This window comes from Macaca nemestrina, chromosome 12 (genome assembly GCF_043159975.1).
Source record: "Macaca nemestrina isolate mMacNem1 chromosome 12, mMacNem.hap1, whole genome shotgun sequence".
NCBI classification, from domain to species: domain Eukaryota; kingdom Metazoa; phylum Chordata; class Mammalia; order Primates; family Cercopithecidae; genus Macaca; species Macaca nemestrina.
The window spans coordinates 9,453,084-9,469,171 of NC_092136.1; the positions used below are offsets into that span (position 1 = coordinate 9,453,084).

The window sequence follows — 16,088 nt, forward strand, 5'->3', positions numbered from 1 at the left end:
CTACCAGATTAGGCTCCAGCCATACAGTGCACAGGTCAGGATCATGTGCTCCAGGCCAGATTGACTAGTTCAAATACTGGTGGCCCTGCCACATAACAGCTGTGTGAAGTTAGATAAATTAATCTCTCTGTGCCTCCCTTGTGAAATTGTGAAGTATAATATTACTACCTATATCATTGAGTTGTTAAAAGGATTAAATAAATAATAGTAGATGAAAAGTACAAAGCCTGACTTAATCACTGAATGAAAGATAAGTATTATATAAACCCTTCCATTAGAGTAAATTCCATGATTTTCACTTTAGAGCTGTCTTAAAGGTATCTCCCAATTTTATTTTTATTTAGACAGAGTCTCACTCTGTTACCTAGGCTGGAGTACAGTGGTGTGATCGTAGTTCACCGTAACCTCTAACTCCTGGGCTCAAGTGTTCCTCCTCCCTCAGCTTCCCAAGTAGCTAGGACTGTGGGTGTGTACGACCATCTCTGGCTAATTTTTTTTTTTTTTTTTTAGTAGAGACAGAGTCTCACTATATTGCACCATCGGGTCTCAAACTCTTGGGCTCAAGCAATCCTCCCACCTCGGCCTCCCAAAACACTGGAATTACAGGCATGAACCACTGTGCCTGGCCCAAATTTTTATTCTCTGAAGGCCATGGGTATTTTTGCTGATTGAGGGACAAGTAAACACCTACCCTTTTGATTTGAAAAGGGGTGCAGGCTGGGCACAGTGGCTCATGCCTGTAATCCCAGTACTTTGGGAGGCCAAGGCAGGAGGATCACTTGAGGCCAGGAATTCAAGACCAGCCTGACCAACATGGTGAAACCCCATCTCTACTAAAAATAAAAAAGTTAGCCAGGCATGGTGGTGCGTGCCTGTAATCCCAGCTACTCAGGAAGCTGAAGCAGAAGAATTGCTTGAACCCAGGAGGCAGAGATTGCAGTGAGCCAAGATCACGCCACTGTACTCCAGCCTGGGCGCTAGAACAAGACTCTGTCTGAAAAAAAGATGTGCATATATATATATATATATATACACACACACATATATATATATGATGTAGCCTGGCATGGTGGTGCATGCCTGTAGTCCCAGCTACTCTGGAGGCTGAGGAAGGAGAATTGCTTGAATCTGGCAGGCAGAGGTTCTGGTGAGCCAAGATCACACCACTGTACTCCCGCCTGGGCAACAGAGCTAGCTCTGTCTCAAAAAAGAAAAAAGAAAAGAAAAGGGGTGCAAAGGCCTTGCCTCAAAATATCTCCCCTTTTCATTTGTCACAGGTAGCTGAAGTTCTACTTTTTTCTTTTGTAGTAAGAATCGTCCCCTCCCTTTTTGGCCGGGCGCGGTGGCTCAAGCCTGTAATCCCAGCACTTTGGGAGGCCGAGACGGGCGGATCACGAGGTCAGGAGATCAAGACCATCCTGGCTAACACGGTGAAACCCCGTCTCTACTAAAAAGTACAAAAAACTAGCCGGGCGAGGTGGCGGGCGCCTGTAGTCCCAGCTACTCGGGAGGCTGAGGCAGGAGAATGGCGGGAACCCGGGAGGCGGAGCTTGCAGTGAGCTGAGATCTGGCCACTGCACCCCAGCCTGGGCGACAGAGCAAGACTCCGTCTCAAAAAAAAAAAAAAAAAAAAGAATCGTCCCCTCCCTTTTCAAACCCCTTCTAGCTTATAGATTATAGTCATTCTGAAACAAGGGAGGAAGAGAGTTTGAAGACACTATTTTTAGGGAAAATGGTACCAGGTAGAAGGGAGAAGGGCACATGAGGAGTCTTTGTCTAGGGTCAGTTCCAAGAAATAAATAGTAGCCAGAAATCCAGGTAAAACAGCATCATCGTTAGGCCTGGTGGCTCACTTTGGGAGGCCAAGGCAGGTGGATCACCCGAGGTCAGGAGTTTGAGACCAGCCTGGCCAACGTGGTGAAACCCCCCCTCTCTACTAAAAATGCAAAAATTAGCCAGGTGTAGTGGCACATGCCTGTAGTCCCAGCTACTTGGGAGGCTGAGGGAGGAGAATCGCTTGAACTCAAGAGGCGGAGGTTGCAGTGAGCCGAGATCACACCACTGCACTCCAGTCTGGGCAACTTAATCTCCAAAAAAAAAAAAGTATTATTTTATTATGACACTCAAATTTCCTATTGTAGGGAAACCAATAAGTGACAGTCCTCTTGGGTTGGTAAGTTTGCCTTTTCTGTACAAAATGAAAATTGCCTTTATCACCTTCTTTTGTCCAAAAAGTCCTGCTCTTGCCTCTTCCTCTTACTTTGCCCCTCAGTTGCTGCCCAGATCCAATCAGAATTGTAAACATAAGACAGTATTTTCCCCCTTGGCTAGATTTCTGAGACCATGTCTCTAACAGAATGTCTATTCTGACTTGCAAAGCTGGTGTTAAAAGTTGCCTTTGGCAGTTTAAGGATGGGGAGTTTTCTTCACTGTGCCTTCATGAACTGGGAGCAACTCTGGAAAGGAGGAGTCACAGGCATCTGCTTCCTCTCTGAAGGTCCCAGCTGAGAAGAAAGCAGTAGGAGCTGTGATGAGGAAACGAAAACACATGGACGAGCCCAGCTCCCCCAGCAGGCCAGGGCTGGACAGGTCAGTGGTGTGGGGAGACAGTCTCGCTCCTTCATCCTAATTAGGCTTTGCCAGCTATTACCATTGGTTGATCCTGTCCTTGGGCGAGTCACTTTCTTTTTCAGGACTTCATCAGTATCTGCCTATTCCAGTGGGTGGACTAAGGAAAGGGAGCAAGTTAATATTTACAATATAATTTGAACATAGTCCCTTTTTCGGCAAAGTATGATTTTTCTTCTCAAGATGAAGGCTGAGAAGAAATACAGCCCGATCTAAACAATTGAATTCAGCACATTCAATAATACTTACTATGGTAATATCACCAGAAGGCAAAAGACTTATGAAGTCTCAAAATATTATACAAAAACATAGGGAAACTCTTGAAAGAATAAGAACAAATAAAATATAATTCTATTTTACCCAGTGAGCAGTTAGCTTTTGGAACCTTAAGAGGCAGTCCAGACTAAAATGTAAATGTTTGCAAGAGGGTATATATCAATCATTGGGTGGGGTACTGTGATATTAGGGGGAATGTTGAGCCATCCCTAACATATTGTTACTGTGGAGGCTACTTATGTTCTTCTTTCAGTTCTCTATCAGCGACAAAATGAGTCAGTAAGACAATTCAGTCATTCTTATTAGCACCCTAGAAAGCTAATAAGAATGCTGCTGGAATAATCCAAGGTGTGGTTTGTTTCGTAGCCCAAGATGCTTCCACCCTAGGCCCACAGAGAATAGCTACCCTTTTCCTGGGACACTGTGGATCCCTAGACATATAGGAGAAGTAAGGTAGACTAGGAAGCTGACCCCATGCTCTCCAGATGCACATGTAGATGAAGAGATAGGGAGCTCCTTTTCAAGCCAGGTGGAATGTGAGGGTACTTGGAGGTATGAAGCTTTGTTGTGTTCCATTCGACTGAATTTTCCATGTAAGTGAGGTCTCAGATCTTCCCTTTCTCTGGGTTTTGATGCACAGTCAAGTATTTCAAAATCTGATACCTGCTGTCAGTCACATTTTCACTTTCTCAAACCCCAGATCCCTAAGTGTCTCAAACTGGGATTCTGCTGTGAAGTAAAGCAGCACCCAAAGAAAATTTGGCCACCCAATTTATTCTGCCGGCCAGGAGTGGTATAAAAATAGCCAACCTGCTGAAATACTCATTTGGGCCACATTTGCTTGAATGTAGTGATATTGCCTCTGCCAGTAACATTCCCTGCATATTTTCCCCCCACCTCAGGGCCAAGATAGGGACTTCCAGCCAAGGCTCCAGCAAAAAGAAGCCCCCTATGGAAACCAGGAGAGTAAGTACTAAAATAGAGGCTTAGAGGCTGTCAGCTATTCCTGTGCTGTTACAAGTCGGGATTCCGGTTACCAGCACATCTTGGTTTTTCATGCAGATTGAATTGACTGAACTCATTCTTGGGTTTCACCGTCTGCAGAATAACATTCAACTATTATGCCCTTGCCACAGCACATCCCAAAGTGGCTGCATAATAACACGCATCGATTAATCTTTTTGTTAAAAAGTCCTCTCTTTGCCTGGTACGGTGACTCATGCCTGTAATCCCAGCACTTTGGGAGGCTGAGGCGGGCGAATCACCTGAAGTCAGGAGTTCGAGACCAGGCTGGCCAACCTGGTGAGACCCAGTCTCTACTAAAAATACAAACTATTAGCCAAGTGTGGTGGTGAATGCCTGTAATCCCAGCTACTCGGGAGGCTGAGGCAGGAGAATCACTTGAACCCAGGAGGCGGAGGTTGCAGTGAGCCAAGGTCGTGCCACTTCACTCCAGCCTGGCAACAGAGTGAGACTCCATCTCAAAAAAAAAAAAAAAAAAAAGGCCAGGCACGGTGGCTGATGCCTGTAATCCTAGCACTTTGGGAGGCCGAGGCCGGTGGATCATGAGATCAGGAGATCCTGGCTAAGATGGTGAAACCCTGTCTCTACTAAAAAAAAATACAGAACATTAGCCAGGCGTGGTGGCAGGTGCCTGTAGTCCCAGTTGCTGGGGAGGCTGAGGCAGGAGAATGGCATGAACCCAGGAGGCAGAGCTGGCAGTGAGCCGAGATTGCACCACTACACTGTAGCCTGGGTGACAGAGTGAGACTCAAAAAAAAAAAAAAAAAAAAATCCTCTCTTTTCAGCTTAAAAAGCTACTTGTACTCTGCAGTTGAAATAAGAAAATATGTCTATATAGGATTGAGGTGGAATCCAGTATAGAATTTTCCCTTTAGGAAACTTTTCGCCTTCATCTATACTGGGGTCTGAGTCTAGGAACATCTAGTTTTAACAAATGAGCTAGGCATGTATCAGCACTGATAACTGGTAAGAGAAAACTTCTAGAGCAGTGAAGGGTTGGCCCCTGATGGAATTAGATTTCATTTATGGGGTATGTTTCCCATTTAGATATTCATATATCTGGTACCCCTCCTCCATTTTAGGACTTCTTTTCTATATATTCTCTAAAATAGTGACCTTTTTCTTTTCGTCCCCTCTTTAAATAGCTGTTAGCTGGTATCCATGCCTTAAAGATCCTTCGTTTTTTTCTCTATGTCTCCAAAGTTGCTCTGACCCTAAGTATCCAAACACAAACAACTCACTTTCTTCACCTTCCCAGGACCCATAACATGAGCAGTTATCAAGTAAACATTTACATATGCATTCATTCAACAATTTTATTTTTCTTTTTTGAGACAGGGTCACACTCTGTTGCCCAGGCTGGAGTGCAGTGGTGCAATCTCGGCTCACTGCAACCTCTACCTCTCAGGCTCAAGCAATCCTCTCATTTCAGCCTCTGGAGTAGCTAGGACTACTGGCATGTGTCACCACACCTGACTAATTTTTGTGTTTTTTGTAGAGATGGAGTTTTGCCATGTTGCCCAGGATGCATTCAACAAATTTTCTTTGAGTGTCTACTATGTGCCAAGTACCAGGGATACACCAGCAGTGTACAGCTAGGTAGACAATTACTGATAGATGTGCCATGTGCAGGGGTAGAAGGAAGCACAGGATACAAAGGGAGCATAAAGTGGCCAGGAGGGAAGGATTCCCAGAGTAGCTTGAAGTCCAGTGCTGAGAAATGTTACTGGAAAAGTCAGAATGGACTGGATCATGAAAAGCCTTGAGACTACCTTCAAGATCACAGGACTTCTCTAAAACATTTTTAAGTAGAAAAATTAAGTTATTTTCATTTCTAAGGGATTGCTCTGTCTCCTGCTCACAAGGCATTGTGTTGGGTGCTGGGGCATACACAAACATATGTAAACCCTGATTTCTTTTTTCTAGGAGCTTGTAATTTAGTTGGGGAAGGAGTGTATCTTTGGGGATTTATACCTCTGCCTCTGTGTGCGGGGGCAGAGTCCAGGGCCCCAGTTGTGCTGTGGCCAGCTGGCCCACTGAGTGATTTTGGGCAGATGGTCAACCCCTTCTATGCCTCCCATCCTTTAGGATGGTAAGAAAAAGAAATGAGAAAGTACATGAGGAGTACTTGAAGCTCTGGAGAACAAAAACACTTTATACAGCCAAGATAATTACTATTAAAGGAACATTTTCCTCGCTCTCTAACTTCGTATCTTCCTATTCTTAGTTTGACACATCATCTCCCTCAAGAACAGTACCCACAGCTTCTTACTCAACATAATTACCTTTTCAACCTGATTCTGGATTTAGAAAAAACTCTAGTAAAAGGAACATGTTTATTGATTTTGACTCAAGGCCCATCATGGACCCTGTTCCCAGGAAGATGATTTCTCCTAAATTAAAGTGATCACAGTGACTCTCAGTATAAGTCACTTGAGCTGGAAAAATTGAATTTGCTCCTATGGTCCATTGCTTAATATGTTCTGCCCCCTTTGCAGGGAGTTATGGTGTAGAATCACAGTCACTGTGCATGTGCGTGTCTGAACACATTGGGAGCCTGTGTGGGGAAAGCTTAGAAGAATACAACACGTACCTCTGTTTCATAAGAAGTGTTTAGGGAGAATGGGAAGGAAGAGCCGAACCCCCTTGCCTTTGTTACTTCAGGTCCCAGATCTAGAGATCCAGACTTTGGAAGGATAAAAAAATGGGAGGGAGCAGATGAATGACCCAGAAATGAAACAGACTAACTGCACGTCGCATTTTGTTGTTGTTGTTGTTTTGCTATATCTGCTTGAACTGCACTTCTAAACAGATCTGGCCCTGAACATGCAGAGGACAGTCTTGCATCAGGTTTTCAGAGTATTATGTTCTGATGGAGGTCCCAGATGATACCTTCAGTCTGAATTCCAGCTATAATGTTTTTCCTCCCTTATGACTTTTTCTTGAGAAGACATCCTCAAGATTTTGGGAGATCACAAAAAGGCTACACTGTCTTATGAGGGGACTCTTCCCTGGTTCAGAGGTAGGCTGTACCTCTGTCCCAGGGCCTTTGCCCTCTTGTTCCTCCTACCACCCTTAATAGATGCTTTCATTAGGGCTACTGTATGCAGCAGGATTAAAGCCCCGAACCATAGTTTCATTAAATTTGTAAGAATCATTCCCTCAAGCCAGAAACCAGAGCTTGGCCCTCTAAATTCCATCTCCACCGTCTATAGAAAAGGTAAGAATGGTCTCCTTCCTCCCCAGAGTTCCCTGTCGCTTTTATAGGAATATGACTTAGGTAGCTGCCCATGTGGTCTAGGATTTGAGCGGTTTGTGAAGAGGCTCAGTTCAGAGATAGCTGCCATTCTAACCTGAAGTTTATTCTTAGGATGGGGGCTAGTCCTAGCTTTTCTAGAGACTTGCCATGCCTCTGCCTCCCAGAACCTACCTTTACGGTCTGCAGCCCCTTGCTCTAGAACTCTTAGCCATGGGAGCTAAGCTACGGGAACGTAAAGGCTTAAGAATGATACAATGGGCTTTGGGGGCTTGGGGGAAAGAGTGGGAAGGGGGTGAGGGATAAAAGACTATACGTTGGGTATAGTGTACACTACTTGGGTGATGGGTGCACCAAAATCTCAGAAATCATCACTAAAAAAACTTATTCATGTAACCAGACACCACCTGCTCCCCAAAAACCTATTGAAATAAAAAATAAATTTTAAAAAATGGGAAAAAAATTCACAGAACTGCACACCCAAAAGAAAGAAAAAAAGAACTCTTCACCAGCAAAACAGCTTGAGGAGCTCCATCATTGCTGGGTAAAGCCCCTAGGTTCAGACTGGGTGAAGAGAGTAGTAGCCAGTGGCAGAGATTCCCAAAGAAAATATAATAACCATATTTCTGATTATCAGGGTGTTTACTGGAAAATGTGGGCCTGGAATCAGGTTGTAAAATGTCCTCTTCAGAGTACAAAGAAATTTATATAAAGGAGCAGCACATGGAGAAATAATAAGATTGTGTTACATTATGCTAGCTGCTAATGCCACAGTCATGTTTCTACCATGCCTGGCTCTAGCCATGCTGATCCTATTTATTCTTTAATGGCACTGTGCCCTCATACATCATGTCCCTGTCTGGAATGCCCTGCTGTGACTGACCACCTCCTCACCCCTGTTATGACAACATCCCACTCATCCATCCATCCATCCATGAAGGCTCCATTCAAATATCACTTCCCCTGTGAAGCCTTCCTTGACTAACGCCACCTGCTCCATTAATGTCCTTTCAGCAACCACAGCACTCTATACGGATTCGTTGGTCTTATCACACTCTTTTTTTTTTTTTTTCCCTAGACAGAGTCTCGCTCTGTCTCCCAGGCTGGAGTGCAATGGCGCGACCTTGGCTCACCCTGCCTCCTGGGTTCAAGCGATTCTCCTGCCTCAGCCTCCTGAGTAGCTGAGATTAAAGGTGCCCACCACCACGCCTGGCTGATTTTTTCTATTTTTAGTAGAGACAGGGTTTCACCATGTTGGCCAGGCTGGTCTCGAACTGCTGACCTCGGATGATCCGTGCGTCTCGGCCTCCCAAATTGCTGCGATTACACAGGCATGAGTCACCATGCCCGGCCATCATACTGTCTTGACTTAGTTTATGTCCATTTGCTCCATAGAGTATACATTTCTCCAAGGTCAATTTAAGGTCCTCCTGATTTCTGAAACCTCATGTTACTGAGTAGGCACTCAGTAACATGGGATGATAAGTTAAACCCACCTTGATTTATTCTTGGCTTTTAAATCTTACGGTTTTAGAGGGATAATAGTTAGGATGTTGAAATGAAAAAAGGAAAGTCCTGGCCAGGCGCGGTGGCTCATGCCTATAATTCCAGCACTTTGGGAGGCCGAGGTGGGCAGATCATGAGGTCAGGAGATCAAGACCATCCTGGCTAACATGGTGAAACCATGTCTCTACTAAAAATACAAAAAATTAGCCGGGCGTGGTGGCGGGCGCCTGTAGTCCCAGCTACTCAGGAGGCTGAGGCAGGAGAATGGCGTGAACCCAGGAGGCGGAGCTTACAGTGAGCCGAGATGGCACCACTGCACTGCAGCCTGGCAACAGAGCAAGATTCAGTCTCAAAAAGAAAAAGAAAAAAGGACAGTCCTATGGAAAGAAATGGAAAGAAATACAGAACCTATCTAGGCAGTCAGAAGCCAGGCCCTAGTGCTAATGTGAAATCAGTTCACCAGCAAATAGCATTCAGATTGCCATGCAGTGTAGGAGTAAAGTTTAAGACTTTTCTTGGCCGGGCGCGGTGGCTCAAGCCTGTAATCCCAGCACTTTGGGAGGCCGAGACGGGCGGATCACGAGGTCAGGAGATCGAGACCATCCTGGTTAACATGGTGAAACCCCGTCTCTACTAAAAAAAAAAATACAAAAAACTAGCCGGGCGAGGTGGTGGGTGCCTGTAGTCCCAGCTACTCGGGAGGCTGAGGCAGGAGAATGGCGTGAACCCGGGAGGCGGAGCTTGCAGTGAGCTGAGATCCGGCCACTGCACTCCAGCCTGGGTGACAGAGCGAGACTCCGTCTCAAAAAAAAAAAAAAAAAAAAAGACTTTTCTTGGTGTTCTTTTAAACAGAACAGGGAAAGAAAAGCCCAACAAGGATTGCAGGAGACTCTGGCCTCTGATATCACTGGTGTCCAGAAACAAGGTAGGTCCTGGGAAATTTCCATTTATTCTGCTTTAATAATCACCCTTTCCCTTGTAGTTCTCTGATACGTAGAGCAGCACAGAGCTGAGTCTGGGTGCCTTCAGTGGGTAATGTGCCTTGCTCCCGTGGAGGTGCTTGTTAACCAAACTCTGGTCGGGGGGCCTGTCCTAGAGTAATAGAAGCCCCCCAGCTCCCAGAAATAGTGAAGGGAGGCAGTGCATGCCCTTCCTTTGCTTCTGATAGTGAAGTTATGCTCTGACCATTTCAAAACATTTCCAAGTGAGGTGATAAACTTTATAGAAATGTTGAGAGGGATGTGTTTCCCTTTTCTGTACTGTTGGAGAATTATCTCTTCCCTTTGGGGCATTAGAGTTAATATTGAAGTTGCAAATGGATGCTTTGCAAGGGCTGGGAATGCATGTCAAGCTATTGCCCTCCCTACTTGCTGATCTTTTACCCAGCATGAGGATTCAATGTGGACTGCAGTTATCACAGAAACAGGGATGTAGGCAAGTGAGTCCTTCAACAACTTGTCATTTTATGTGAAGACATAGCAGCCAGAGTGCATGGCTGGAACTTGAGCTGTGTAAATATCCCAGGAGCTTGACTGAAAATACTCTGAGGTCAGAATAGCATCTTACTGAGCTGAGATGAAATTGGGAAGGTCAGAACAAACAATTCACCTGGCTTTAAGGAACTCTTGGTGTGAGACTGCCTCTGGCTCATACTGGGTGTTTTGCCTTCTACTCACATGAAAACGGCCTATGGACAAACATCTTGCTCCTGCCTGATTGTTTTCCTTACAGATTCTGAGTGGGGGCACAGCCTGCCAGGGCCAGTTGTCCCACCCGTGCAGCACAACACACCTCCACCTAAGGAGCGAGCAGCCAGCGGCTTCGTTGGGTTTCTAAGGTAAGACAGCTTCTATCTGGCCATGAGACTCGAGATCCAGCTCAGAGCAGCTCATTGAGTCTTTCAGGGAAATTAGAATAGAAAAGAAAGCAGATTACTCACAGAGGCTTTTCACTTATGTCTAAGATAGACAATGGAAATGAGATTGAGAACAAAAGCCCTAACTGTGCATTTAATAAAGACTGCGTCTTACTTACTTTTACACAACCCACCTCCACCCTGATGTGTCCAGGATAAAGCCAAGCTCCATAAACATTAACTTGGGCCAGGCGTGGTGGCTCATGCCTGTAATCCCAGTACCTTGGGAGGCCGAGGTGGGCGGATCACTTGAGGTCAGGAGTTCAAGACCAGCCTGGCCAACATGGTGAAACCCCGTTTCTACTAAAAATACAAAATTAGGCAGGCATGGTGGCACATGCCTGTAATCCCAGCTACTTGGGAGGGAGGCTGAGGCAGGAGAATTGCTTGAACCTGAGAGGTAGACGTTGCAGTGAGCCGAGATTAAAAAAAATAAAATAAGATAAAATTAGCCGGGTGAGATGGCACGTCTGTAATCCCAGCTACTAGGGGGTGCTGAGGCAGGAGACTTGCTTTAACCCGGGAGGTGGAGCTTGCAGTGAGCCGAGATCGTGCCACTGCACTCCAGCCTGGGTGACAGAGTGAGACTCTGTCTCAAAACAAACAAAAACACTAATTTGAACAAAGTCTATTCTTAGTTTACTTGAGCCATTCAGATGATTTGGTTACAAAATATTTCCATTCTCCCCTCTGAATCTAGGTTGTGTTTGCAGAGGACAGTTAGCAAATGTCTCTCTCTCTCTCTCTCTCTCTGCCATCCCATTGCAATTCTTTTGTTTTATTCCCCCTCCTGAGTATAATCTAATTTGGGTACCTTTTCAAATGCTATTCCAGTCTTGAATCTCCATTCAATGGTTCCCCAGAGCAAAAATGCCCTAGCTAGTGAAGCACTAATGGGAAATGGGGAGAAGGGAAGGAGACCTCAGAGCCTCAGCCTACTCTGTTCTCATTCTTGCAGCTCTCTCTTCCCGTTTCGATATTTCTTCAGGAAGAGCAGCCACTCTTGAGCCTTCCAAATGCAGCGCTGGAAAGAGGATCATCTCTTGCAGTAACTCCTCCCGAATCATTCTTCCTCCAACTCTTTCCTTTTCTTATGACACTTCAGTCATGGAGAATGAGGTCCCCATGCTGAGTCCTCTGTGGTTTTATCCTGTCCTTTGCCCCTTTATATATTTTTTTTCCGATTTAAAACATTAAGAATGGAACTTTCTAAAATGTTCATGTCCGGAGGGCCCGTTTAGGCCTTTTGTCTTCAGCACTTAGGATCCTAATGACAATAAATTATTTATGAAGAGTTATTGATTGAATTTAGTGGAATAGAGTAAGAGAGAACAAATTCTTCCCTCAAGATAGAGAGAAAATGCATGAAACTTCCCTAGGTCTACCTGGTTACTGTTCACAGGATCACTTTGGATAGGTGACTCTGTGCCAGAGGTTAGGGAATGGGGTCTTTCAAGACTCACTGTCCTGAGCCCTGCTCACCCAAGAGACCTCTTCCCCGGTTCCAGTTTGGCCCCACATGGTAGCCTCTCCATAGACAAAATGTTTCCCACCTCTCTATCCCTCTGTTTGACAGTAATGCAGATTCGTTTATCAGATTAACTGGAAGTCAATCCAGGTTGGCACCCCTGGAGAAAGCCTGGGCACCTGAGCTGCCTTCAACTAAAGGACTGATCTGTAACAGACACTTTAGCCTTGTGTGGCCGTGGAGAACCAAAATGATCTATGGAAATGTATGGAAACTCATTTTAGCTCACAACAAAGGAGTCACTTTTTACTTGTTAGAGATGTCCAATATTAGAATGGGCTACCTCATAAGGTAATGAGCCTCGTCACCCAAATGCTTTATACAGAAGTCATCATCTGTCACATGCCAGAGGGTGCCCCTCATGAGTGGGAGAGTAGGGGCTGAACTGCTGAGTTCCCGCTGCATCCTGTTGCTATGCTGCCTGCATCCTTGGCGGGGAGAAGAGAAGGGATGGACTGCTGCGGAGGACCTGGAAATCGAGGACCCAGGACTTGAGGGGATGGGGGCTGATGGGGAAACCACAGGGTGTGGGAATTTAAGGATTAGTGACATTAGTAACATCAATTCCTCTCAAATTGTGTTTACAGCCTTTACTGGACTGTCCCAAGCATGGCCTGCTTTACAAAGCTGCTAAGAAGCACAGCTGAGTGCCCACCCTGACTCTGACTAGCTTACAGTGAAGCTTTGGGAAGTTGTTTTCCGCTGAGCTCTTATTTTCTCATCCAGAAAATGCGGGGGTAGGATTTGGTGAGTTATAAAGTGCCTTCTAGCTCTGGCAGTCTGTGACTGGCCCTGCTCTTTCCGAGCAGGTCAGTGAGGCAATGACCCCGAAGGGGGCTGCCCAGAATCACCACAGGCTTCCTTTGGCTCGCCACCCTGCCCCAACCCCTCTGGCCACTGCTGCCTAGGGGTCTTTCTCCAACTTGCCACATTCTTGCTCAAATGTAGTTTAGCACCATGGATGGACAGCAGATTTGAATTTGAAATCAGCCCTGACATTACCCAGCTGGGTGACTTTTAGTAACTTTCCTTCCTTGAGCCTTAGTTGCCTCATCTATAAAACCAGAGCTGGACAAATCGATCAGCTTTGCTGGGGTTGATGACTTGAGGCCCTTTCAGGAGTCAGGTCCCTGTTATTCCAGGGCTAGGGAAGCACTCCAGCTCAGAATGGCACTCTGTAGCACAGGATGAGAATCACCCACTGACACCGTGGCCATGCAGCTCTGAAACAGACAGCAGCCCAACCCCCCGGCCCTGCCACCAAGCACATCTCAGGAGACCTCCACTGGTATAATTTCCCTTGGCCCTAAGAATCTCCTTCCCCAGTCCCTTTCCTTTGCGTTAGAAAAAGGCAAGCAGGGCTGAGTTTAGTGGTTTTAAAATTAGGGGTGTGGCCAGGCACAGTGTTTCATGCCTGTAATTCCAGCCCTTTGGGAGGCCTAGGCAAGCGGATCACTTGAGCTTAGCAGTTCAAGACCACCGTGGGCAACATGGTAAAATCCCATCTCTACAAAAAAATACAAAAGTTAGCTGGTCCTAGTGGTGCACCTGTGGTCCCAGCTACTCCGAAGGCTAAGGGGGAGGATGGCTTGAGCCTGGGAGGCTGGGAGGTGGAGGTTGCAGTGAGCCTAGATAACACCACCACACTCCAGCCTGGGTGACAGAGCCAGACCCTCTCAAAATAATAGCAATAAATAATAATAAAATTAGGAGTGATCAGGCCCTGAACAGGGAAGTGTTCTGTCCAAGGTCACAGAGCAAAGAGAACCCAGGTGCCCACAACTCAGCCAAGAGTCTTGACCCCTCTGTCAACTGCACACATGCTGCACACTCCACCAGCTCCTAGGCTTCTCTCCACATCTGACTTCTCCAGGCCTGGACTGTGGGTAGCTTTTTGGACAGAAAGAAGCAGAAAGCAGCAGGAGCTGCTCTCCAAGGACCACACCTCAAAGAGCAAGATCCCCAGGTGGGATCGCTCTGAGGCTTCAGGCAGGGGAGGCTGGCTTGAAAGCCGATCTCCAAGAGGGCGTGGCTCCAAAATGCTGGCAAATAAAGCCTGGAGAGCCAGCAACAGTCTGGAGACCAGCAGGAGGGACAGGAAAACTGCAAGCCGCTCTGTTCCTGGGCCTAGGAAGTGGTGAGCTCGCTGAGGCAGGAGGCGCTCTGGGGAGGGTCTGGGAATGTGGACAAGGGCCCTGCAGGCCAAGATGGGGCAGGTGGAGGGAGGAAGATGTTTGCGCTCCAGTTGGCGAAGGAAATTCCAGGGAAGGGAGAATCACTGCACAGAGGGCTGACACACAGGTCCTTTCCAGAGACAGCTGCTCACGCTCACACCCATACACACACACACAGAGGTAGATACAGGGAAAAGGCAGCACCACTCAGGCACACCACCTATCAGACCAGCCAGCCCTGGCTCACTCACCTGGAATGCAGTATTTAAAGAACTCACCATCCCACCTGCACACCCACATAGAGACATCTCCCCACTGTGTTTCAGATGCTCATGGCGTCCCCTCAAACCCTGGTTCTCTGTCTGCTGGTCCTGGCAGTCACTGAAGCCTGCGGCCAGGAGGCAGTCATCCCAGGCTGCCACTTGCACCGTGAGTACCTCTGGCAGCAGATGGCTAGGAGGAGTGGAGGTTCTGGGTGGCAGCAAAGAGCTGATAGAGTGGACGGTGGGGCAAGCAGTACCCTAGAGGGCCCCACACTGAGGCACAGGCAACAGGAGCTGGGGCGAGGCAAACCTTGGCAGAGGCGCCGTCTACTGCTTGCCTGTCTCCCTCTAGCCTTCAATGTGACAGTGCGAAGTGACCGCCAAGGCACCTGCCAGGGCTCCCACATGGCACAGGCCTGTGTGGGTCACTGTGAGTCCAGCGCCTTCCCTTCTCGGTACTCTGTGCTGGTGGCCAGTGGCTACCGACACAACATCACCTCCGTCTCTCAGTGCTGCACCATCAGTGGCCTGAAGAAGGTGAGGAGGGCCCGAGCCCGATGGATGGACGTTGGGGTTGGGGGAAGACTCGGGAGACGGAGATCTAAGACAGCCCTGAGAAAGGGGACTGCAGCACAGACTCCCCTCTCCCGCAGGTCAGAGTACAGCTGCAGTGTGTGGGGAGCCGGAGGGAGGAGCTCGACATCTTCACTGCCCGGGCCTGCCAGTGTGACATGTGTCGCCTCTCTCGCTACTAGCCCATCCTCTCCCCTCCTTCCTCCCCTGGGTCACAGGACTTGACATTCTGGTGGGGGAAACCTGTGTTCGAGCTTCAAAAACTGGAAGGAGCTCCAACCCTGCTGGTTACTTGCTGTGGAATTTTTTTAAATAAGGGAGGGTTGTTCCAGCTTTGACACTTTGTAAGATTTCGTGACTGTCACCTGAGAAGAGGGGAGTTTCTGCTTTCTTCCCTGCCTTTGCCTGGCCCTTCTAAACCAATCTTTATCATTTTACTTCCCTCTTTGCCCTTACCCCTAAATAAAGCAAGCAGTTCTTGAGTTTCTCTCTTTATTAAGTCTACCCACAGCCAGGGAAAGAGGGGTAGACCATGATTACTGTGACCCCCCCCTTACCCCAGGACACTGTGAATCTCTTCTTGCCTGTGCCCTCACCCTCCCCCTGCCCAATAAATAAAAAGGGGACAAGGAAGTACACAGCAAGGGAGGGGAGGAGTGTGCACCCAGGACAGTGTCTGTGTAGAGGGTGAGCTGGGCGAGAATAAATAGACCACGGACCCCATGGTGGGGATGAGGAAGGACCTCACGCTGGCAGAGGCAGGGGCAGGCGAGGCGCTGAGTGCCCTTGCCCAAGGCCAGGAGCAGAGGGTGGGAGCCCGCCTGCAGCCCGGAGCCCAGCTTTGTGGGGCAGGGGAAGATCCCTGATGGCAGCTTCCTGGTCAAGCTTGCCCTTGTCAAGTCCTGCTGCGAGGGGCTGAGCATTCTGTTGCCAAGACCACCATTGC

General features: G+C 47.4%; 2 protein-coding genes across 10 annotated transcripts in view; both read left to right on the forward strand.

Annotated features, from left to right (window-relative positions):
- Positions 1–11,902, forward strand: part of LOC105469542 (membrane anchored junction protein) — a 36,335-nt gene extending 24,433 nt beyond the window's left edge. For 6 of the 8 annotated variants that reach the window (XM_071074328.1, XM_071074333.1, XM_071074331.1 and 3 more), the window contains 6 exons: positions 2,142–2,173; positions 2,498–2,589; positions 3,807–3,870; positions 9,542–9,614; positions 10,421–10,526; positions 11,563–11,902. In XM_071074328.1, the coding sequence (XP_070930429.1) occupies positions 2,142–2,173; positions 2,498–2,589; positions 3,807–3,870; positions 9,542–9,614; positions 10,421–10,526; positions 11,563–11,611 (416 nt within the window). In that variant the 3' untranslated portion in view covers positions 11,612–11,902. The remainder of the gene's footprint in view (positions 1–2,141; positions 2,174–2,497; positions 2,590–3,806; positions 3,871–9,541; positions 9,615–10,420; positions 10,527–11,562) is intronic. The other 2 variants (XM_071074329.1, XM_071074330.1) reach the window with 2 other exon arrangements.
- A 1,022-nt stretch (positions 11,903–12,924) lies between these two features.
- On the forward strand, positions 12,925–16,071 carry LOC105469540 (glycoprotein hormone subunit alpha 2). 2 transcript variants are annotated; one of them, XM_071074336.1, is made up of 4 exons: positions 12,925–14,269; positions 14,633–14,735; positions 14,922–15,106; positions 15,201–16,071. In XM_071074336.1, the coding sequence occupies exons 2-4, from the start codon at positions 14,633–14,635 to the stop codon at positions 15,297–15,299; spliced, it is 387 nt and encodes a 128-aa protein (XP_070930437.1). In that variant the 5' UTR covers positions 12,925–14,269; the 3' UTR covers positions 15,300–16,071. The 2 variants fall into 2 exon arrangements, with proteins under 2 accessions (XP_070930437.1, XP_011719023.1); XM_011720721.3 differs by having other exon boundaries at positions 12,938–14,269; positions 15,223–16,071.
- Positions 16,072–16,088: the final 17 nt, after the last annotated feature.